The 23,870-nt window shown below is 37.5% G+C and overlaps 2 protein-coding genes across 2 annotated transcripts in view; one reads left to right on the top strand and one right to left on the bottom strand.

Annotated features, from left to right (window-relative positions):
- TDRD9 (tudor domain containing 9) overlaps positions 1 to 17,701 on the bottom strand; it is a 107,977-nt gene extending 90,276 nt beyond the window's left edge. Inside the window, exon 1 of the mRNA XM_058162816.1 lies at positions 17,635 to 17,701. The gene's annotated coding sequence lies outside the window, so the exon portion shown is untranslated. The remainder of the gene's footprint in view (positions 1 to 17,634) is intronic.
- On the top strand, positions 12,712 to 14,696 carry RD3L (RD3 like). Its single transcript, XM_058162815.1, has 2 exons — positions 12,712 to 13,010; positions 13,999 to 14,696. Exons 1-2 carry the CDS (start codon positions 12,712 to 12,714, stop codon positions 14,294 to 14,296), a joined length of 597 nt encoding a protein of 198 aa, XP_058018798.1. The 3' UTR covers positions 14,297 to 14,696.
- Positions 17,702 to 23,870: the final 6,169 nt, after the last annotated feature.

The raw sequence follows: 23,870 nt of genomic DNA, 5'->3' as shown, positions 1-23,870 counted from the left end.
CGGTGAAGGAGGAGAGGCACCTTGGACGACTAAAAGGAACAGGCAAGTTCCTCGACGGTCGAAGAAACTCTTCAATCCAGTGGCAGGGGGGCTGGGGGCAACCAGAATAAGATTTGAGGAGGAGCAGTGTTTTGGACAGACTATTGGTACTGGGTGAGTGATTGGCCAACTCACAGGTAAAAAAGAAGTATTTTAAAATTTTTAAAAGAAGTCCTAGCAAGGAAATAGCAGCTAACTGGCATTGGGGAATGTTAATGAAGGGAGAACAAAACGGAAGTTAAAGCACTAAAGCCCAGAACGGAGCTTGATATTTGGATTGGAAATTTAATTTGGAGATATTAAAATTATTATAAGAAAAAGAAACCCGAAAGAAAATAATTTCTGAATAAGATTGGACATAATTTTAAAAGTTTTGAACTTTGAAGGAAGAATAAAGAAAAATTCAAAATAGAAAAGCCCTGTAAAGGAAATTTTTTAATTGGATTTGAAATTGAATTTTAAACTGGAATTTGGGATATATAAAATTAAGGAGAGAAAGAAGAAATTTGAAAAGCATTTGATAAGCCGATTTAATACACAAATTGGATATTTTGCGACTTTGTTGATTTGAAACGTGGATTGGAGAGAGACATCTGTTGGCGGAAAAAAAGCACTACAACGAACAATTTGAAATCTGGAAAAAATTACAATGACCTTGAGCTACAAGAACCGTGAGAAGTTTAAAGGAGGATTTGTTTTCTTTTAAACTGTTTGATCTTGATAACCAAAGGAGGTGGAAAATAACAAAACTGTAAACTGGAGTTAACCAGAACATCAAAATGTAGCAGGAACTAATTGAGATGGTCAAAATGATGTGTGTATCATTTAATCTTGATAGAAAACGAGAACTAAGGGAAGGAAAGAGAAAAAGGCTAGAGGAAAATATTTTTAATGATAAAATGAAGGAAGAGAGAAAAGGGGAAAGGATTAGACACAAAAAGTTAAATGATTACACTGAGATTAACAGTGGGGAAATAAGAAAAGTGAGAGGAGAAAAAGGGAATAGATCAGGTGGGAACTTAGGGCAAACTAGACGAGTAAAGGATTTAAAAGTCAAAGGAAGGATACAGTAGAAAAGCCATAATAATTATAAAAAAAGAAAATGAGAGAATGGGATAAAGGGATAAAGGGAGGAAAATTTTAAGAAGTGAATAGCTGGATGGACCAAGAAAAAATGGTTAAAAGGAGTAATTAATGGAAAGGAGGAAGGGTAATAGGATATATACCTATAGTAATAAGTGAACTGTATTATTATTAATATTTGTGTTTGTAATACGAATTAAGTGAATTGTATTAATATCAGTATTCTAAAAATTAAATTATGTTATAAATTGTGAAATACAAAAAGAATGGTAGAAGGGTTAATATGACCATATTATGATGCATTTAGAAGGGGTTAAGATATGAAATTCAAATGAAATTGAAATTGAATAAGAAGAAAAAGATGATGATTAAGAGATTAAGATAATGTTTGTATCTGAAAAAGGTGGTGTGAAAAACAAATCTGAAGAAATATATTGTTTTTGGTAAAATTGTAAAATGATTAATAGAGAAATAAGAAATGATAAATTGGTCCACCTTACAAAATAATTGATATTAAGAGAAAAATGTGAAATATCAAACTACAATAAAAAAATAGAAACTAAGGATGGAAATGACAATGTTTAAATTAAAGGGTTTCAATAGAAAAAAGGAAATAAGAAAAAACAAATGGATGCTGATTTACAAATGTGGTGATTTTGAGAAGTATATATGATAAATGAAGAAATCAGATAATGAAATGAAATAAGATTAAGATTAATCTTATTCCCGAATGACACCTATCCTGCGCAGGCTGCACTGGCTGCCTGTGGCTTTCCGGGTGCGCTTCAAGGTTTTGGTGAACGTCTTTAAAGCGCTCCATGGCATAGGGCCGGGCTACTTACGGGACCGCCTGCTGCTACCGAATCCCCCCCACCGCCCCGTGCGCTCCCACAGAGAGGGACTCCTCAGGGTGCCGTCGGCGCGACAGTGTCGTCTGGCGACGCCCAGGGGAAGGGCCTTCTCTGTGGGGGCTCCCACCCTCTGGAACGACCTCCCCCCAGGACTTCGTCAACTTCCGGACCTCCGAACCTTTCGCCGCGAGCTTAAAACTTACTTATTTATCTGCGCTGGCCTGGGTTAGTTTTTAAATTTATGGGTTTTTAAATGGGTTTTAGTTTTAAATTTTAATTGTGGCCAATTTTAATAAGTTTTTTAAGTGTATTTTAAATTGTATTTATATATTGTCTATTTTACCTGGCTGTGAACCGCCCTGAGTCCTTCGGGAGAAGGGCGGTATACAAATTTAATAAATAAAAATAAATAAATAAATAATTAAGATTGGAGGTTAGAGCGGATGGTAATATTGATTATATATTAAATATTAAGTAGAGATGAAAAATAATAAAGTAGGGAAAAAAGAATATTATGGCAGAAATTTAAATATATAAATTATATTTGTGAAATACTTACCTTATAAGCTGTATAAATTTTGACTCAGTCAATACTCTATTCAGAAAAAAATGTACTGTTTGTTTGTATGTTTGTTTGTTTAAAAAAATATTTAAAAAAAAGAATTTGCCACAAACTGGTCATACCCACCAAATTGAAATTTGTGCCATAGGCAAATTTTGTGTGTGTTATCACAGTACTGAACATGGTACTAAAGAATGGAAATTTTTAGCTGCAATCCTTCTTGGAGAAAGAGGCCCTAGCAAAAGTAACCTTCCTCCCTGTCACATTTCAAATAGATAATTGCAATGCATTCTCTAAGGAACTGCTTTGAAGAATATTCTGAATCTTGATGCAAAGTGTATCAGCCTAGTTACTGCAGGTGAGAGCCACTGTGTGCACATTCCAGTAATGCTGTAAGCTCTACACTGGTCAGCAATAGTACCTTGCAGTATCATTATTTCATCTTTTCAGCATGCCAGTGCACATTCTGAGGAGGGTATACAGATTTAAAGGGAGCAGAAAATCAGTGTATTTCAGAGGTGGCACCAATCCTGCCAATAGCCTCCTCTAGGAAATCTAGATAGCATCCCCCACAGAGGTGGGTTTCAGCAGGTTCTGACCAGTTCTGGAGAACCGGTAGCAGAAATTTTGAGTATTTCGGAGAACCAGTAGTAAAAATTCTGACTGGCCCCACCCTCATCTATTCTCTGCCTCCCAAGTCCCAGCTGATCGGGAGGAAATGGGGATTTTGCAGTAACCTTCCCCTGGACTGGGGTGGGAATGGAGATTTTACAGTGGTGTCACGCCCACCACGCCACGCCCACCAAGCCATGTCACGCCCACCAAGCCACGCCCACAGAACCTGTAGTAAAAAAATTTGAAACCCACCACTAATCCCCCCTTGTGATTTTCAGACACCCTGTTAAAACCAATGACTACAACAGTACAAATAGCCCCTGGGCTTACAACCATTTAAGTTATTCACAGTTACAACATTCAAAAATGACTTATGACCGGTTCTCGCACTTTTGACAACTAGCATTATTCACAATAATTGCAATGACCTGGGGTCACATGATTGCCATCTTGACGGCAATGTAATCTTTCACACAAGCAAAGTCAATGAGGGAAGCCAGAGTCACTTAACAACAGCATCATTTGCTTAATGACCATGATAATTTTGTAATATTGGGATTTTGTGATATTGGGAATAACTTACTTAATGACTGCATTACTCAGGGATGGGAGTCCCAGTTGTGATTATAAATTGAGGAATACGCTATACATCAAACAGATACTCTCAGTAGAAAATTAAAGGTAGTAGTGCTTTCTGCTTTTTGACTCAATTAAATGATACTGAAGTACCATTCCCACATTAATTTTAAAATGCAAAATATTGAAATTCAAAGAATGTATGATGCAGTTTCAATCCAAGGCACACAATATTCCAAGGTCTGACTTGTTAAATGTTTCAGTGAATGCTGAAAAAGACTGAGCAGACTTCAACCAATTTTCACACTGAAAGTGTCATTTTTTTCTAAATAATAAGCTAGCATTCATAATAGTATGATGCTGAAAGTTTCGGGTATTACAATAACCCAAAACTGAAGGGAGATGGGGATTGTGAACTACAAGATTTTTTGAATAGAAGCAAGATAAAAATTGCTTTTAAATGAACAACTGCACCACACAGAAGACCAGAAAGTGCATCCAGCAGTTTTTTGGGTTGTTTTTTTTACTCTAGTTACATAGCAACAAATACAACACTGTTTACTTTTTTTATTATTATTATTATTATTTATTTCATTTTGTCACAACAGTATACAAACATCGATATAAAACAACAACACATCATATAAGAAAAATATATATATATAAGCAAAAGAATGCAATAACTATGTTAATTTGATACAATGAAAAGGAACAATAGGACAGGAACTGTATCCATAAAGTCATTTATTCACACCTTCCTACACATGTTCTAACTCAACATTTTGCTTGACTATGCTAGGATTGAATTCCAGAAAAAATGAGGCAAAACTGTCACATGGAACATTCATTTTATGCAATAGCCCCCAAGGGCTACAAGGTTTAGCACCTCAGAAAAAGTTTACCGATCTCAAGGTAGCCCTTTCCTCACACCTCACACCTCATGAACCTTTTCCACCAGAATGCCTTAGTCTGATCCAATTCAGATGGGAGGCAGCTGCTGTTTAGGGAATTGTTCTCTTGCCATTTTTAGTCTGGTACTTATCTGTATGCTGAAATATTCCTAGGCAAATCTTTCTGGTTCTGATACCTTTCAAAGGATCTTATTTTCTTCATTTTTCTTTCTTGTTCATTCACTCAAAGTATGGCATGAAATTATTGCATATATAATGACATACAATGATTGGCATGCTCTAGTAGTGACATGTATTTATATATGTATATATATGTGTATGTATTTATCACATACATAAATACATACATATATATACACATACATACACACATATAAATGTATATGTGTGTGTGTGTGTGTGTGTGTCTGTATCAGTAAAATCAACTATTAAAATGTACAATAAAAACCAATTAAATAATTAAATTCAAGTAAAACAACATGAGTTAATTTAGATGCCATACATAGTGCAACCAGTGCACTATGTTCTCTGCTCTCAAGAGATCTCCAGGCCTGATTAAAAATAATGTGTTTTGAGGGCTTTCCCAAAATCCCTAAGGATTGGAGCTAACCTCACCTCAGGGAAATGGTGTTCCAGAGGGAGGTGCCATGCCAGCAAAGTTCATCTCCCGAGTCCAATCAGATGGAGCTCTTTAACCCAAAGGACCCACATGCCTCTCCTGCTGGACCTGATGAAGCAATTACAGTAGACGTAACTGGGGAAAAGTGGATCCTCAGATAACATAGCATCATGCCATGTACAGCTTTAAAGGTCAACCTCAACACTTAAATAGCACATTGAAATTAGCTACCAATGCAGCTCATGAGCAGATGTGCAATGTGTGTCCTTCTAAGAATACCCATTATTGTCTCATCTGTTGCATTTTGCACCAGCTGAAGCTTTTGGATACTCTTCAAGGGCAGCCCCATATGCAGCATAAGACATTCAGATCAGGAGAGGAACAAGGCATGAATAACTCTGAGCAGAATTAAACTGATCCATGGTAGTTTTAATATGTATTGATAGCTTTATTCAGATTTTCTTTTGTGCTTTTCAATCAGTGTTAATTTCCTGTGACTTCCAGGACTTTATTGCCAAAGTTTTTTTCAGAAGTGACACAGCTGGTTTTGTGCCTGATGTAGGACTAGAACTCATAGCCTCCCAATTTCTAGCCTAGTGACTTAATCACTATACCAAACTGCCTCTCTCTATACAGAATGACATCACATGTAGATAATACATAATCCATCAATGCCTGGCTAAACCATGAAGCATGCGCTCCAATGTAAATGCTATACTTTAACATACATACATATTATTCTAAAGGAAATTATAACTAACAAGTAGCCATATAGCATAATGCATAACAATATTTTAAAATGCTATGGCGCAGGGAGACCAGCCTCTTGGCTAGTTTAATAATAGGAATAATTTCTGATGTTTGATCAACGTGATATAAATCTCTTGAAGACCTATTTATGAGACATACATTACGAACAAGTTCCTTTCTCATGTTGAACATTAAATATATCTTGCCAAGGGCATATAACATTTTAGGCATCACTGGTACCTTACCCCTTAATTGTAGTCTATCATTAAAAGCACCTTACTGTTGTGTCTAAAGATGTTATATTCCACATAATAGTATTGTTCAAAACAATACATGCCAGAAGGGTTTTCTTAGAATACAAACGTGTTCTCTTAAGAACTCTGTAGAAACGTGTTCTACAGAGGAATTATTGAGTCTGTCATTTGCACCTCTATAACTGTCTGGTTCGGTTCTGCAAGCCAACAAGAAAAATACAGACTTCAGAGGATAATTAGAACTGCAGAAAAAATAATTGCTACCAACCTGCCTTCCATTGAGGACCTGTATACTGCACGAATCAAGAAGAGGGCCGTGAAAATATTTGCAGATCCCTCGCATCCTGGACATAAACTGTTTCAACTCCTACCCTCAAAACGACGCTATAGAGCACTGCACACCAGAACAACTAGACACAAGAACAGTTTTTTCCCGAAGGCCATCACTCTGCTAAACAAATAATTCCCTCAACACTGTCAGACTATTTACTGAATCTGCACTACTATTACCGTATATACTCGAGTATAAGCCGAGTTTTTCAGCACGTTTTTTGTGCTGAAAAACGTCCCCTCGGCTTATACTCGAGTATATACGGCTTATACTCAAGTTTTTTTTCTTCTTTTTCACATTATACCGGATGGCAAACTTGGCGGGCTTTTGCATTAGCGGGAAGCCCTGCCGGTGCAGTGAGAGGGCGGGCGGGAGCCGCCAGCCTTCTCGGCTGAGGAGGAGGTTTTCGCCGACCGGTAGGTGCCTCATTTCCCACCCTCGGCTTATACTCGAGTCCCCAGTTTACCCCAGTTTTTGGGGTAAAATTGGGGACCTCGGCTTATACTCGGATCGGCTTATATTCGAGTATATACGGTAATCGTTTCATAGTTCCCATCACCAATCTCTTTCCACTTATGACTGTATGACTATAACTTGTTGCTGGCAATCCTTATGATTTATATTGATATATTGATCATCAATTGTGTTGTAAATGTTGTACCTTGATGAACGTATCTTTTCTTTTATGTACACTGAGAGCATATGCACCAAGACAAATTCCTTGTGTGTCCAATCACACTTGGCCAATAAAAAATTCTATTCTATTCTATTCTATTCTATTCTATTCTATTCTATTCTATTCTATTCTATTCTATTCTAATTACTAGAATCTTACACAAGTGTCTTTTCCAAATCAGCTGATCCTTTTAACTGGTGATGCCAGTTAAATCTGGGATTTGTCATAGAAAAAACATATATTCTTCTCCTTTTTCACAACAATTCTCCCACCCAGTGTTTTCTTCAACTGAATGAAAAAGTCATAAAGAATGATAACTAAGTACCTTTATCCATACAGTACAGTAAAAACAAAAAGATTAAAACTAAGCAGCCAACTACCAAATCAATATAAATACAAATTTACATAATTAATGAAATCAACGTTACACAGTTCTAGATAAAACAAAATAAAAAATGAGCCTCAAGTTATATGCCAGCTGAAATCTCATATACTTATGTTTCTTATAATGGGTTAGTATCAATTTGGCATGAAATACCAAATATCATAACAGATACAAATGAAAAGTTGTGTCATTAATGTCAGTTGTTCCACACTTTAACAACCACCCAATCCAGCGACAAGTGAAAATGTCATTCTTTTCCCAGATTTCTTAGCCAGCAGATGTGGAGAACACCAAGACAAAGGCTACTTTAGGCATTATCCTTCTGCTGCATATCCATTTCAAAATACAATAAACCACTGAAAAACCTAGCATTGTTCAATCATACTGCTTGCTGTAAGGATATGGTTCTATTTTGGTGTCTGAGGGCTGTTGAGGTTTTGATGGGAAACAAGAGGCTTCAATTCAACTTCACTGAATGGCTCATTTTAGCTCATCCCAATCACTTATGTCCTGCTTCTGGAAACTTCTCATTTTTTATTCCAAACAGAACTGGTATGCAATTTGGCGGTCTTTGGATTCATGGCTTCTGTTTGAAGAATATTTGATTCACTTTAAATTCATGGCATTCACTTAACAATGGTGGCATTCGCTATGACTACTGCAGTCACTTAATGACCACTGCAAAAAAAGTCTTAACATCGAGTTGGACACCTGCCTAACCACCGTGATGACTTATGGTATCTGTACCATGAGAGTTACAGTACTTACAGATAGGGATAATACCTGGTGTCCATTTCTTTGATTCAGTGTATACTGTTCCCTTTTATGGTTAAACTTTCCTTTTTTTAACATACCAGGCACTTTGTTCTCCATATGGTATTTTAAAACATTAACTGATCATTTCCCTATTCTAAAATAAAGTACTATGATATTTGCTGATTTATTATCCCAGTCTTGTTTTATGTGACTTATCCATTTACAGAAAATGGAGAAAACCTTACAGTCTTTCTCCAACATGAAAATCAGATCCACACCTAGAGATCTAATTAAACTGATTTATTGTTACTCACCACCTATGCACAGGAATATTCTCAACCAATACTGAGCATCTGTTAGGAATTAGATAATGGTTAACAACAGAATTCAAGCAGGGTGGCGGATTTAACTGGCCGGGCTATTTACGGGACCTCCTACTGCTTCCAAATACCTCTCACCGACCCGTGCGCTCCCACAGAGAGGGACTCCTCAGGGTGCCGTCAGCTAGGCAGTGCCGTCTGGCGACACCCAGGGGAAGGGCCTTCTCTGTGGGGGCTCCCACCCTCTGGAACGAACTCCCCCCAGGACTTCGTCAACTTCCGGACCTCCGAACCTTTCGTCGCGAGCTTAAAACGCACTTATTCATCTGCGCGGGACTGGATTAGATTTTAAAGTTATTGGTTTTAAGGGTTTTTTATTTATATTGTTTTTTAAATTCGGCAATAGAATAAGTTTTTTAATTGTTGTTTTTTAATTTGTATTTATATGTATTTTAACTGCCTGTGAACCGCCCTGAGTCCTTAGGGAGATAGGGCGGTATATAAATTTGAAAAATAATAATAATAATAAATAATAATAATAATAATAACTTGCTTATGGCTACATGGAGATTCTAAGATGAATCCTCCTTTAACTCCACCTTCAGATTCTGCCATTACTTTCCTTACAGTCTTTGACTTTATGACAGCAATTGTGATTGGAATTGCCATTGTTAAGCAATGTGGTTGCAAAATATGATTATCTTGTGACTGCATTGCTTAGCAATAGCAGTCCCAGTTGCTATTGTTACAACGGAACATATGGTCATTAAGGGGCAATCTTGCATGACTGTAACTTCCAATTTCTTGCCAGTTTCCCCAAAAACTTTGTTTGTGGGAAACTGGCAGGGAACATTAGAATTCACAATCATGTACCTGTTCGACATCATAATCACAAGCCAGATGCCAAGCACCTGGACTGTGCTCACAGCATCACTGTGCAGGATGTTGTAACAGCTGAATCTATGAGGACTGGTCATAAATCCCCATCATTCAGTGTTATTAACTTTGAATAGTCACTGAACAAATAGATGTAATTTGAGGGCTACCTATATATTTATCCTTTCAAGGTAATTAGGTACGAGGAGTCTATATTGTCATTCAAAATAAGCAATAACATTGGTAATCCATTTAATGCAGTGGTAAAAAAATAGATACTTCATAGTATTTTTAATATATATATTAAATATATATATATACGACAGTTGTATATACTTTAATTTCTTAATTTCTCATTCACTATAGATTTTTCTATCAATATATAAAACCAACTGTCTCCTTTGAGCTAATGTAGAATTCCTGATTAAGTTGGAGAACACTGGATCAGTATGATAAGTAAAACTGTCCATTCTTACATGTTTAGTAATAGCCTATTTAAACTGTTCTGTCTAAAGATTTGAGGAAGATTTTTTTTTACGTTTCCCATGGAGAGGTTTACTTATGAAAACACATGAAATATTATGAAGTAATCTCTTACTTGATTTCCGGACACACAACTCCATGATTGAATACTGAACTTTATAAATATATATCATTTTCTGTCCATGCTTTTTAAGTAATAATTCTCAAATTGTTTACTGAATCCTTAATCCTGCAGAATTTTAATTTCTTTATTATTCTGTAGAGCAGCTCACAATATCCAAAGTATGTATTTTTTTTCTATCACCATTATTTAGCTTTCACAATAACCAAAGAGTTGTTATTGACCTGGCAACTATGCCAGCAAAGAGATGGCAAAGAAAATTTTAATTCTGTCTGAAAATTTGCAAAGGCATTCTGTCGTTCTACATCCAACTCCTTTCTCCACTTTTTATAGCACCACACACAATGCAATGTGAAAACCTTTCAACTGAGGATGATTAGTACTGGCATTTGAATTTTTCCAACATACAAGCAATATCAGTTTTAATAACAGACACAGATGTCACCCTTTATACAGCATGACATCTAGACCAGATTTGCAGGACTATTTTTTCAACAATAGTTCAATTCAACACTTTTGAAAAGGGGATTAACCAGGTGAAACCAATTCTTAAAAAATAGACTACTGCCACTGAAAACTATACTGTCTGAAAGAAGAAATTAAGATGTATTCCATATTTGTTCTTCATATTTATAGCAAGAAATCCAAAAAAGGGAATAGCAAATTGGCAGAGATTGCATATTCTACAATGGGATTCATACATTTGCACTAAATTATTTCTAGCCCTTTGCCTGCGGAGTGCTTAGATCTGGCCCATGGGGCCAGCCTGGAAACAGCAAAAGATCAGTCCCGCGGTGCCTCTGCCAGCAAAAATAGAGCTTGGTGGGTGGTGTTTGTGGGCCTGGTCTTTGGCTGTTTCCAGGCTGGCCCCACGGGCCAGATCTAAGCACCCCGCAGGCCAGATCCGGTCTATGGGTCTTGAGTTTGACACCCCTTGTTAGGTTAGGAATACATTTGTAAGCTTGGGGGGGGAAAGAATTCACAAACTTAATAACAGTTATGGACTATAAATAAGAATTTCACTTAATTCATTTTAGCAGAGGGATTAATTTAGCCATAAACAATATACGCTAAGAATCTCTCTGTACGCTGCTTAGTAGGTAGTCTTAGGACTGACATAAAGTTGCTTGAGATGAACTTACATAAGTCACATTAATTTTAGTCTACATACATGTATTGATATAAGATGAATAGGTAAACTGGGTGGTGCAATAATTTCTCTAATGTCACTAATACAAAGAAGCAAATTACAAATTCGCAAAAATTGCTCCAAAGTTTAGTCCAATGACAAAAAGTAACTGGGTTATTTTTAGAGCACAACAGGGCATAAAAATACAGCAGTGAACTGTGACCTACAGCTATGCACATCCAAGCATCACATCATCCAACAGACAGTTTTTACTTTAGCTGGGAGCACATCTGGCTTGGTTTCAGACTACGATTATTCATATGACTACAGACAATACATTTAGCATCCACAGAAAGCTTCGGAAACTGTTCTCACTGGCTCAAGACAAAGTCTGTATGGAAAGACAGAAACTCTGAATGGGCTTTGTGGAAAGAATTTCACAGGAATCCATGTCAGAGGGTTCTGGGATCTCTGCTGATAGAAGGAATTAAGTTATTTTAAAAACTGGGATAATACACTTTTCTTAAGTGAGTAAAATGAGGGATACTTGTCTCAGACAGAAAATACTGGAATAAACAATCACTACATCAAGCAGAATTCATCTATAGTCTTGCTGGTGAAATAGATTCTTTTCTACAAGTACAGTAAGTATAAGAATAATTCTAATTAAAAAAAATGATGCACTAAAAATATAAATCTCTTAAGAGTTACTCCAAATATCCATGAATTTTAGGATTCCATAAAAATTAACATTTTAATTGCATATATTTGTTAGTCTGCTACAAGTCTCTTTGTAGTTTTTGTAATTAAAATAAACTGTTGCAAATATATATAAACTAGTCTTTTCTCTAAAATCTAGATTTTCTCATACCAGGTATTATTTATAGATATTATCTATATTTTGAATTGTTTTGTTTTGTTTACATTTAGATTGCAGAACATACAGAATACTATAGCTTAAATTGTCTTCGTTTTTGAAAAGAGAAATATTGAATTGAGATGGACTTAGCCAGTTCCTTCAAAAGGTGCTATAAAGATAAATATACCCAGGAAAGAACAAAACAGAATAAAGCCAAAGTAGAATATTTTAAATATCATACTAGTTTCTGGGAGGAATACAATTGCATTTTTATTGCACTATTACTGACAGCACAATCCTATGCCTCGGTATTCAGAATTAAGCTCTATTGAGTCCATTTAAACATGGATACATATGCAGTTTAAAACTGACTGGCTATGTGAAAAATGGGTAACATTACAAAATTTAACTATCAAACTTGAGCGAGAAATCCCTGAGAACCAAATTTCCAACTCACTTTTGCAATTGGTATGTGCATGTATCTTTTTGTTTCTATTTTTTAAATAGTTGTCAAAATGCCATTCTTTAGCTGGATGAAATGGCCAAAAAGTTATTCTTACAAAAGTGGACAATACCCTGGCTCAGAAGTTGTGACAAAGACGCTTCTGAGAGAACTAAAATGGCATTTGAAAGAACGTGAGCGGCTGATAAAGGAGATTGAAAGTGGACACAAAATTCAAAAACCTGAAAGTGATTACAATGGAATAAGGAGCTACCAAAATCTTCAAATAACTATCCCAGCTACTGAACAACAACAACTTGAAATGCTTTGCTCTCAAATCCAACCATGTCAAACTGGAATCATACTCAGCAGGTAAAACTATTTTATCTACGTGATATCACATAAGCTTCAGGAAAGAGGAAAAGGGTCCCCATCTTTGCGCTTCATATTAAATGTTATTCCTACAAGAAAACTGTTTCAAATTTGTTCAAAACTAGCATGCTTCAAACTAAAAGAATAATTTTTTGGAATGAGTCCAAAGAAACTTACTTTCTGGCAATATACGCAATCTTATTTGTAAGACTCTCTGTATTGGTTGTGACATCTCAAAAAACATTGCTAGGATTTCATTTGTTCAATTAAATAGCATGCAATGAAGGAATTTCCAAGATTTGCTCACAAAATGTAATAGAAAAAGAATATGCCTTCAGCTTTAATTTTGAGCTTGGCAAAACAATTAAATGTAACAATTCAGCACAAGCCACTTAAATGCTTACTACATATTCACAGCTCTAATATTTAGAGCACTAATATGTTATTGTTCTTTTTGCTAAACATCTGCCTTCATATTCATCGACTACATTTTTATCCTGTGTTTTAAAATCTGCATGGTATGATTTTCATATAAACTAGTGAACCTGATTCACATTTGTTTCATGCAATTTTGATAAGAATAAAACTGTTTTGATCACAAAACATGTTTCTCTACAATTCTTCAACATTATATATACACACACACCCCTAAATATATATACATATCAACCTGCATATATAGCATATGGAATTTAAAACAAAACCAAACCCAGAACAATTCACTGATTTCTCTCTGATCCTAGAAAAGGGTTCCAGGGAAATGTCAGTTTGAATCAACTTGCTTGGACAAATTGGACAAGAAAAAAAATGCTTCAGCTGTTTGTATTGCAAACATCATTCTTTCCTATTCCCTGTTTTTTTTTCTTTAAAAAGCACTGCTAAAAAGGATAGTATATCTTCTCTCCCCCTGCATTTTTAAGAGACAAGTTGAATACATGCTAATAGAATTCAGGCTATTTGCCTTTTCTTTTCTTTTCTCTTTTTCTAGATTTCGAGAGGCTCTAGCAGAAAATGATGTTTTACCCTGGGAAATTGTTTATTTATTCAAACAAGTTTTAAAAGAGTTCCTTACTAATCTTGAGAAAGAAGCTCAGCAAGATCAACTGGCTGATGTTTGGAATTCAAATTGTTACAGCCAATTCGCAGCATCCAGCACCAACTCCAGGAAAACAGACAAAGAGGAAATCCCCACTGTATCCAGCTATGTTGACAAAAATACACAAGGCATCCTTCCAACATTCTCCCACAGAATCTGGAATCTTCCCTATTACTACCCATCGAGTTAATTATTTTCTCTTTCGCTCATACTCATTTAGCTTGGCTGTAATCATTCTGTAATGATTCAGTACTCCAAAATTAACCTCCCATCCTCATAAAGGCAAACTTAAACTTAATAACAACTACAGCTGGCATAGTCCTTAAATAAATAAGATGGATGGTTTATACTAGTTAATAGTGTCACATTAAGATCCTTCTTATAGCAGAGACTTTTTTATGGAGGTTTTATCATTTTTCTTAGCATTAATCCTGCATGGTTGCAGGGTCCCCTTGTTTTCAGTGCATTCGCCTACTTATTAGAGCAAAGCTTAACAATGCATGATGCCATGAGGGTTTTTGTGTATCAGCTGTCTTGTCTTGCAGCCTGATGTTGATGTGGGCTGAGAGGGAATGACTAGTCCAAGGTCACCCAGCTGACTTCTGGGACTAAGGAAGGACTAGAAGCTGGATATTGTTATTCTGAGTCCACCACCTTAACTGGCTACGTTGGCTGTCTTTAATACCATCTATTTTGTCTCTCTAGGCAAAATAGGACTCTAGCAGTGTCCTGAAACATAGTCACGGTGAAAAACATTGACAGATTTTTATCCTGCAATTTGCTTACACAATGCAATCTTTTCAAAACAAAGATGTTGAACTCAAATCTGAAAATTTAAAAGGAAGAAAATAATACTCCATTTTATAAAAGTTCCTGTTTTTAATAAACCAGAAACAGATAAGCTTTATGAAGGCCTAAACAACAATAGCACCATCTTTTGCCTTTTAAACAAACAAACAAACAAATAAAAAAAAGAGTAGTAAAAGATGCCAAAGATACACTAGCACCCAAAGGACACTTTTTTTATATTGACACTTTGGAAAAATGTGTGCACATTTTAAGATTTAATTACAGATTTAAGACAAATATATATAATATATATTTCTTCCTTTTATAATGGCTACAAAGTGCTTCCCACAATTCCCTGGCATGAGACTACATCTGGGATATTGTGCAACAGTGTTTTTCAACCTCGACAGCTGTGTGTAGATTTTGATTCCCAGAATTCTCCAGCCAGCTAATTGAGGGAGTTGAAGTCCTCCATCAGTTCCCGTGGCTGAGAAACACTGCTGTGGAAGATGCAAATAGTAGCCAGACTAATACTGGAGTATTATTTGCATTTACACAAAATTAAAACCTGAAAAGGAAGGGAATCTCCATGACAGCTTTATTTACATCCTGCAGGAAGTCAGTAAAATTCATCCATATATATAGGATGATTTGAAATGACATTCATTCACAGGTTGTAAAAAAATGGCTATATAAGCCGAAATACCTTTATCTGAAATAGTCTGATAGCAGATACATTATGGCTTGCAATCCTTTATTACCAAAAAAGAACTTTTTTCCTTTGCTTCAGATCCACCAGAAAATATAAATACCCAGAAGCAATACATTGAATTAGATTTTATGCTGTAATTTTATATGAAAAATGAAATTAGATTTGCAAAGAAATGGGATTTTTAAAATTGCTAAAATAGTACTTTTTTACCAAATGATGTTAATTTTTTGAAAAATCATGATCAAAGTTAATATGAGAGAGGGAGAAATTTGGATGAGGGTTAAAAATTGAACTAAATGAATACTTCTGCCAGTGTCACGTTTGCAGATGCAGAACTAGTTTCAAAGAATAATTAATTTCAAAGAATAATCATAACTTTAAAATGTTAAGTCAATATGTACAACATGCTGAATATGGTTGGTTAATATGTGTTGTATAAATGTACTCAACAATGTTGATTTGGAAACCTCTAGTTGAGCTCTACACTGAAAGCAATTAAACAATTGTGAAAATTAGATAGTAGAAAAAGAGGGCTTCAAGATGTTTTTCTCATTAGCATTCTTTTGCTTCACTGTCTGCAAACAATATAAAACTGAAGTTAAAGCAACAAAGAAAAATATTGTAAAAGCTGGTTAGTATACTCTTTGAATAAATCTCATTTGATCTATGATATTCTTCTTAGTAAATGTGTTGACAAATGTATGGTTCTTCAGAGGACTCAAACCCCAAGTTAGAAATGGGCAACAAGAAAAAATTTACGGTATATAAGACTGAAATATTTTTCTCACTGTTTCTCCATAAAGAGTTTCCATTTGTTTTGTTTTCAGTTAAAATACTTATTACTCTACAAAAACAACACTGTCATAATTTAAACAAGCTAACATTACCTCAGAGAATGTTAAGTAATATATAGCTATTCATTTTCAACTCTCCCTATAAAGAGACATAAGACTACAACTATGAGTACTTAAGAATTTAAAATTCTATAAACATAGTTATACTCTTATGAACTGTGAGAACTATAGCCATACTAAACCGCTTGTAAAATTGATACAGTAATTTTATATTTGCAGAGCAAGACATCAGTGAAAATAGTTGTTGAATAGATCAAATAGATCTATCAGATTTAATCCCACAATAGACAATTTATTTCTATGGTCAGACAAGGATAAATGGATTCTCTAAGAATTACTAGCATGCTATATATGGTGCTGATATAATGGCTGAATACACACATTACTGTACTATAAACCCTACTGTGGCTTGGATTTAGTCAGGTATGTTGTGTACATAAACAATTGTATTTTATTAAATAAAGCATAAGAAAATTGTGGCTTATGGTATCTGCGAACACCATCAATGTGTTTTGGTAAAACTGAAGTTCTGGCAAGCTGAGATTGACAAACTTTAAAAATGTTTAAAACAAAACCCAAATAAATAAATATGCTGCTTGAAGTTTATATAACCTGGCCAAATTCAGCCCAATTCAGAAAGAAGCAATCCCCACTCTTATTTCTCTCTGCTTTAAACAAGAAAACAGCACTATATTCTTTGAGGCTCTGACCGTTTAATAGATTCAGGTTGATTTTTTATAGTCATAATACATTTTTTTACTACACACACCATTTTCGGGTAGCACAGAGCTTATGTTTTTAGTTGCGTAGTGCTGCTTACTTTATAGAAGCTAGTTGTAAGTCAGAAACAAACGCGTTGCAGCATCTTCAAACTTAACAGATCATTTACACAATTCGCAATTTGAGGGAGGCCATTATCAGACTTTTATGGACGGGGAGGTTGTTATTCTATTTCTAAAAACAAATCGTGCTTAATAATGTTAGTAGAACTTGTGCAGCGGTGAAATCCATCCTATTGATGAATGGGGGATTTTATTTATTGAAGGAAGGGGCTTAATTTATATCATTCAACAGCGAAGAACCTGGGCAGTTTTGGACCTTTCTAAGCAGTTTATCGGGTGAAGCGTGAGCTCGACGGAGAACTAGTTTCGCTGCAGGTCCCGGCCTACTTACACATTAGCATCAGGCGCCGGCTCTTCAACAGATTCCACGGGGTGATGAGCAAAGCCAGCAGCCCGGACTTCGCCCCCCAGGAATTCCACCCCACTGACCGCTTTACCAATTGTGAACCAATCGTTGATCTGGTCTACGGTGAGTTTTCGCAACATGGCTCGACCAGAAGAAGCCGCGAAAAAAAGAAAAGTAACCCTTCGTTCTGCCTTCCGACCGGCCCGCGCTGAACTAATTAGTGGGCCCCGCCCGGCTATAGCCACGTGCCCAATTAGACCTTGAGGGTCTTCACTTGTTCAAGGAACCTGTAACTAGCCTGCTTGCTTTCTAGTTAGTTCGATTCCGATTTCCTAGTTTGGCGTCGTATCTCCTACGCACGCTTAAGATGAACCGAAAATACGCTTTATTTGTGAGAAGGGCGCAGGATTGCGCTTGGAAGCAATTCCGATTGTGTTTCAGTGTAGGTTACCGCAGGTTTACACTGAAAGGACGCGCAAATATGGAACGAGTTACGTTTTCATGTTATCCTTTATTATTTAACCCAGATTTCTTTAATATACTACCGGTAGATGCGCTGAAGCATAGACTATGTGGTTACGTTCATTCAACACAGTACTGTAAAATGGGATGGGCTACTGGGTGATTTAATGTGTTGTGAATTTACTCAACATAAAGCAGTCTATCACACCACTTGAATACATATACATAAGCTATTCATAATGTGATTCCAATTGCATTAAATTGCAGTTCTTTTGTAGCTCATTAATTGGGGTTAAGTAGCCTATAGCTAATGGAATTAACCCAAATGGCTGCATTTGCACAAATCAACTGTGAGTCAACTATTCCAGCTGGGTTCTTCCAACATACTGAGCCATCAACTAACAATTCGCATTTTAGATTTGTTTGATTTCCCAGAACTCCTAACCAGGAATTCTGGAATTTGTTATCCCAAGCAGCATTAGGATTGCCAACAGGATGGCCAACGTCTGATGATGGATATGGTATAAGAAGAAGAAGTAGTATTACAATTTCTGGCTTTAGCACTTCAAATCTATACTGCATATTTGATAGAGTTAGAAGAACTGGGATGGGAGGTCTTCTGCCACATCACACAGTGCACCCTGACAACTGATGACGGGGAGGTTTGCCAGATTCTGCTGCACTCAACAAACCAAGGCATGTCTGCTGGCTATTTTTTAAACCCAGAATTTCTTAGCCTTCATTTGAACAAAAAAAATCCTTAAAGGAACCCACAGGCTGAGCTGGAAAGCAAGATTCTGTCTCTTCATCCAACCCCAAGAAGCAGGCTGATCTCACTTTCATAGGTGGGTCGAACTCTTTTCAGCTTGCAGACCTGATGGAGATAGAAAGAACAGTTTCTCCATGCCCTAAGCCATAAATAACTGTCCCAGGATCACTATGCAAAAATTGCCCGATAGGAGCAGATCTGACCTTTCAGGAATCACCAGAGTATGTTTTTAATGGAATACTTGGTGAAGCATGTTAGATTGCATGTTAGATTGCGTCAAGCAAAAAAAAAAAGTGTGAGAAAGAAAATACACATGTACAATTAAATACACTTAAGTCTCTCTCAGGTATGGCTTGGATATATTGAAGGTGTTACAGGTAGTCTTTGACTTAACAAACATTTGTTTCACAACCATCTGAAGTTATGACAGCACTGAAAAAAAAGTGACTTATGACTGATCCTTGCACTTACAACAACTGCAGCATCCCCATTCGGCCTCTTCGGCTGAAAAAATGCTTTTAAAAATAAAAGAAAGCCTTTGAGGATTGAGCAGCTCAGCTGGGATTGTCAGAACCCTTTAAAAGCTTTTTTTTAACAACCTCTTCAGCAGAAGAGGTGGTAAAAAAAAAGCTCTTAAAAGGCTCCTCTGGCGATCCCAGCTAAGTTGCCTGATTGCCAGAACCTTTAAAAAGCATGTTTTCTACAAGCTCTTCGGCCAAAGAGGTTGTTTAAAAAATCCTTTTAAGAGATTCTGGAGATCAGGCAACTTCAGCTGGGATTGTCAGAGGAGCTTTTTAAAAGCTTTTTTTCCTCTGAGGATCCCAGCTGAGTTGCCTGATCATCACAGGCTTTTAAAATCATTTTTTTACAACCTCTCACAACAGTCCCGCCCACGCAATCGCCTGGTCCCTATTTGCCTAATTGCTTCTCTTGGGCTCACTAAGCCATCTTCGGCTGCTGCAATCAATTGCATCAGCTAGCAGCTGAATCTGCCTGCATGCAATCCATCTCATCGGTGAGCAACTCCAATTGCATGCCTCCAATTGGGTAAGTAACTGGTGGGGGGGAGCTTTAAAAAATAGTTAATTGGTTTTTTTAAGGAGTTTTTTTTAGACAGCAATTTAAAGTTAAGGAAGTTTTAAATTTAGCTGCTTTTATCTAAAAAATATAAATAAAATAATAAAATAAAATATTTGTGCAGCTTTCTGAGGTTTGGTGTGTTTCTGTAGTGTTTCACTCTAACTACACAAATACACAATCTCACAAAGCTGTATGTGGCACTTTGTGTGTGTGTGAGAGAGAGTCAGTTGTGTTGTGTGTGTGTAAAGTGTGAAAGTTGGTTTTTGAGCTTTTTGTGGCTGTGTGAGGTTCCTGCTTGTTGCAGGGGCCATTTTGGGTGAGATGCAGCTGCTTTTACTTTGTGTGTGAATCAGTTCTGTTGTGTTGTGTGTATGTAAAGTGTGAAAGTTGGTTTTTTGGTACCTCTTATTGTTTTCTGTACTTTGTTTATTATTGTTATTGGCCATGCCCACCCAGTCATCTGACCACCAAGCCACACCCACCAATTAAGCCACACCCACAGAACTGGTAGGGGAAATTTTTAGATTTCACCCCTGCATTGTACCAACAGCTAAGCAGTAATATGTATATTCCAACCTCCAAAGACTCACTAGCAAGCTTATCAAGAAGCTAGCTGCAGAATTCATCTGAAGTTATTTGGATATAAACAAGATTGCAATTTGTTTTGTAATTCTAATTTAGACTTTCTTTATCTACAAACTAGTATTTGTTTAACTGCAAAGTGTACTTAATTAGTACTACAGCTGTTTCACTATAATACAGTGGTACCTTGGCACTCAACTGCTTTGAAACTCATCAAATTTGATACTCAACGCATCTTGATGTGAAAATTTTGTCCTGTACTTATCATTTGTTTAGTACTCAATGCATAAGCTAGAACTTGTCAGTTTCAACTGCCTTGTGAAGCATATTATTCCTTATGGGAAAAATGTGTTTGGTACGCATAGTTTTTGGTACTCATCGTACTTCCCAAACCAATTAAAGATGAGTACCAAGGTACCACTGTAATTTGTTCTCTGGAACTTTATAAAAGTGTTCAGGCATTCTAGTTTATAACTATATTTAAACAAAATATTAAACTGTCAGCTAGCCTGCAGTTTAGCATGTGATGCAAACCTAGTTAAAATAATGAACTATGGTTCAGCTAATCATGAGTTAGTGTTTTGCAATGAATACAGCTTAACAGTGCATTTCCAAAATGATGGTCTATAAAATTTTACAAAACCTATAAAACTATTCCATAAATCCCCTTCAGTAAGATCAGGATTACAGTTTAAAATGGAGTCCTATCTTTTATAGTTAGCTATCTGAATTTAATATAAGCCTCAAACTATCTCAGCAACATGTCTCCCCTTCCTTCTATGTAATATTCACCTGCTAAACCAAACATCCTGCAATCTGTCAGATCTATAACTAACCTGCAGATTTATGATAAAAATGAGCTCTTGCATGGATAAGTTGAAAGTATAGCAAGTGAGCTTAAGAGATTTATGAATCTGCATTTCATCTTATGCGGACTTATACACAGAGGTAAATCCGATTGAAAGTGAAACTGCATATCATTTTAAAGATGGTGTGGAACAGGGGTCTGGGAGTTTATTTATTTTTATTTATTTATTAATTAAATTTCTAGACCGCCCTTCTCCCGAAGGACTCAGGGCGGTGTACAGCCTTATTAAAATACATAGATAGACAATAAATTTAAAATAATTTTAAAATGAAATATTTAACCGGCCAATTTAACTAAAAATAACAAAACCAATTAAAATCAGTACAAAATTTAAAATTTAAAATTTAAAAAAACTAAAAAATCTAATCCAGTCCTGCGCACCTGAATAAGTGTGTTTTAAGTTCACGACGGAAGGTTCTAAGGTCCGAGAGTTGGCGAAGTCCTGGGGGGAACTCGTTCCAGAGGGCGGGAGCCCCCGCAGAGAAGGCCCTTCCCCTGGGTGTCGCCAGACAACACTGCCTAGCTGACGGCACCCTGAGGAGTCCCTCTCTGTGAGAGCGCACGGGTCGGTGAGAGGTATTCGGTAGCAGAAGGCGGTCCCGTAAATAGCCCGGCCCTATGCCATGGAGCGCTTTAAAGGTGATCACCAACACCTTGAAGCGCACCCGGAAGGCCACAGGTAGCCAGTGCAGTCTGCGCAGGATAGGTGTCACCCGGGAGCCACGAGGGGCTCCTTCTATCACCCGCGCAGCCGCATTCTGGACTAACTGCAGTCTCCGGATGCCCTTCAAGGGGAGCCCCATGTAGAGAGCATTGCAGTAATCTAGGCGAGACGTCACGAGGGCGTGAGTGACCGTGCATAGGGCATCCCGGTCTAGAAAGGGGCGCAACTGGCGCACCAGGCGAACCTGGTAAAAAGCTCTCCTGGAGACGGCCGCCAAATGATCTTCAAAGGACAGCCGTTCATCCAGGAGGACGCCCAAGTTGCGCACCCTCTCCATCGGGGCCAATGACTCGCCCCCAACAGTCAGCCGCGGCTGCAGCTGACTGTACCGGGATGCCGGCATCCACAGCCACTCTGTCTTGGAGGGATTGAGCTTGAGCCTGTTTCTCCCCATCCAGACCCGTACGGCTTCCAGACACCAGGACAGCACTTCGATAGCTTCATTGGGGTGGCCCGGTGTGGAAAAGTACAGCTGGGTGTCATCAGCGTACAGCTGGTACCTCACACCGAAGCCACTGATGATCTCACCCAGCGGCTTCATATAGATGTTGAACAAGAGGCGAGAGAATCGACCCCTGAGGCACCCCACAAGTGAGGCGCCTCGGGGCCGACCTCTGCCCCCCCCGTCAACACCGTCTGCGGCCGATCGGAGATAGGAGGAGAACCACCGATAAACGGTGCCTCCCACTCCCAATCCCTCCAACCGGCGCAGCAGGATACCATGGTCGATGGTATCAAAAGCCGCTGAGAGGTCTAATAGGACCAGGGCAGAGGAACAACCCCTATCCCTGGCCCTCCAGAGATCATCCACCAACGCGACCAAAGCCGTCTCAGTGCTGTAACCGGGCCGGAAACCAGACTGGAACGGGTCTAGATAGACAGTTTCATCCAGGTGTAAGGGAAACTGATATGCCACCATACTCTCTACAACCTTCGCCGTAAAGCGAAGGTTGGAGACCGGACGATAATTGCCTAAAACAGCCGGGTCCAAGGCAGGCTTCTTGAGGAGGGGTCTCACCACCGCCTCTTTCAAGGCGGCCGGGAAGACTCCCTCCACCAAGGAAGCACTCGTAATTGCCTGGAGCCAGCCTCGTGTCACCTCCTGGGTGGCCAGCACCAACCAGGAGGGGCACGGGTCCACAAGTCCACAAGTCCACAAGTCTTAAAGGGACCAAGGTTGGAGACCCCTGGTGTGGAATGTTTATTTTAAGCTGTGTTCTACAACCTGGGGCCTTCCAGAAGTGCTGGACAATCCTATCCACATAAAAACCAGCATGGCCAGCGATAGTTGACTAGAATGATTTATTCTGCCATGTCTCAGTATTAAGAAACCATTCTTAATACCGAGACATGACAGAATAAATCATTGTGGTATAAAAAAAGCATTTATTTTATGAAGGATCTAATCCAATTTTTCCTGATCTGATGCTGGATTCGACTGAAGCTGTCATCATTTTCCCTTTAGCCGTTAATTTCCAGTAAACCAGGATATGATCAAGTTGAAGACGGAATTTCTTCCATTCCTAATTATATTATATGCAGTTTATGTTGTGAAGAAAGTTCTATTTTGAGGTCATTCCATGTTACAAGAATCAAATCTGCAATTCTTAATTGTGAATACTGAGTGGTTTTACAAAAATTTTAACCATTTGCTGCCCCTATTCAGTAGGCGGCACTTCTATGATGAATCATCTGTATTTAATAGAATAGAATAGAATAGAATTTTATTGGCCAAG

This window comes from Ahaetulla prasina, chromosome 1 (assembly GCF_028640845.1).
Source record: "Ahaetulla prasina isolate Xishuangbanna chromosome 1, ASM2864084v1, whole genome shotgun sequence".
Taxonomy (NCBI): Eukaryota; Metazoa; Chordata; class Lepidosauria; order Squamata; family Colubridae; genus Ahaetulla; species Ahaetulla prasina.
This window is presented reverse-complemented; position numbering and strand designations above follow the sequence as displayed.

Coding starts and splice junctions, on each gene's coding strand:
- RD3L (XM_058162815.1), top strand. CDS start 12,712: ATGCCATTCTTTAGCTGGATGAAATGGCCAAAAAGTTATTCTTACAAA. Junction 13,011..13,998: donor ACTGGAATCATACTCAGCAG/GTAAAACTATTT, acceptor CTCTTTTTCTAG/ATTTCGAGAGGCTCTAGCAG.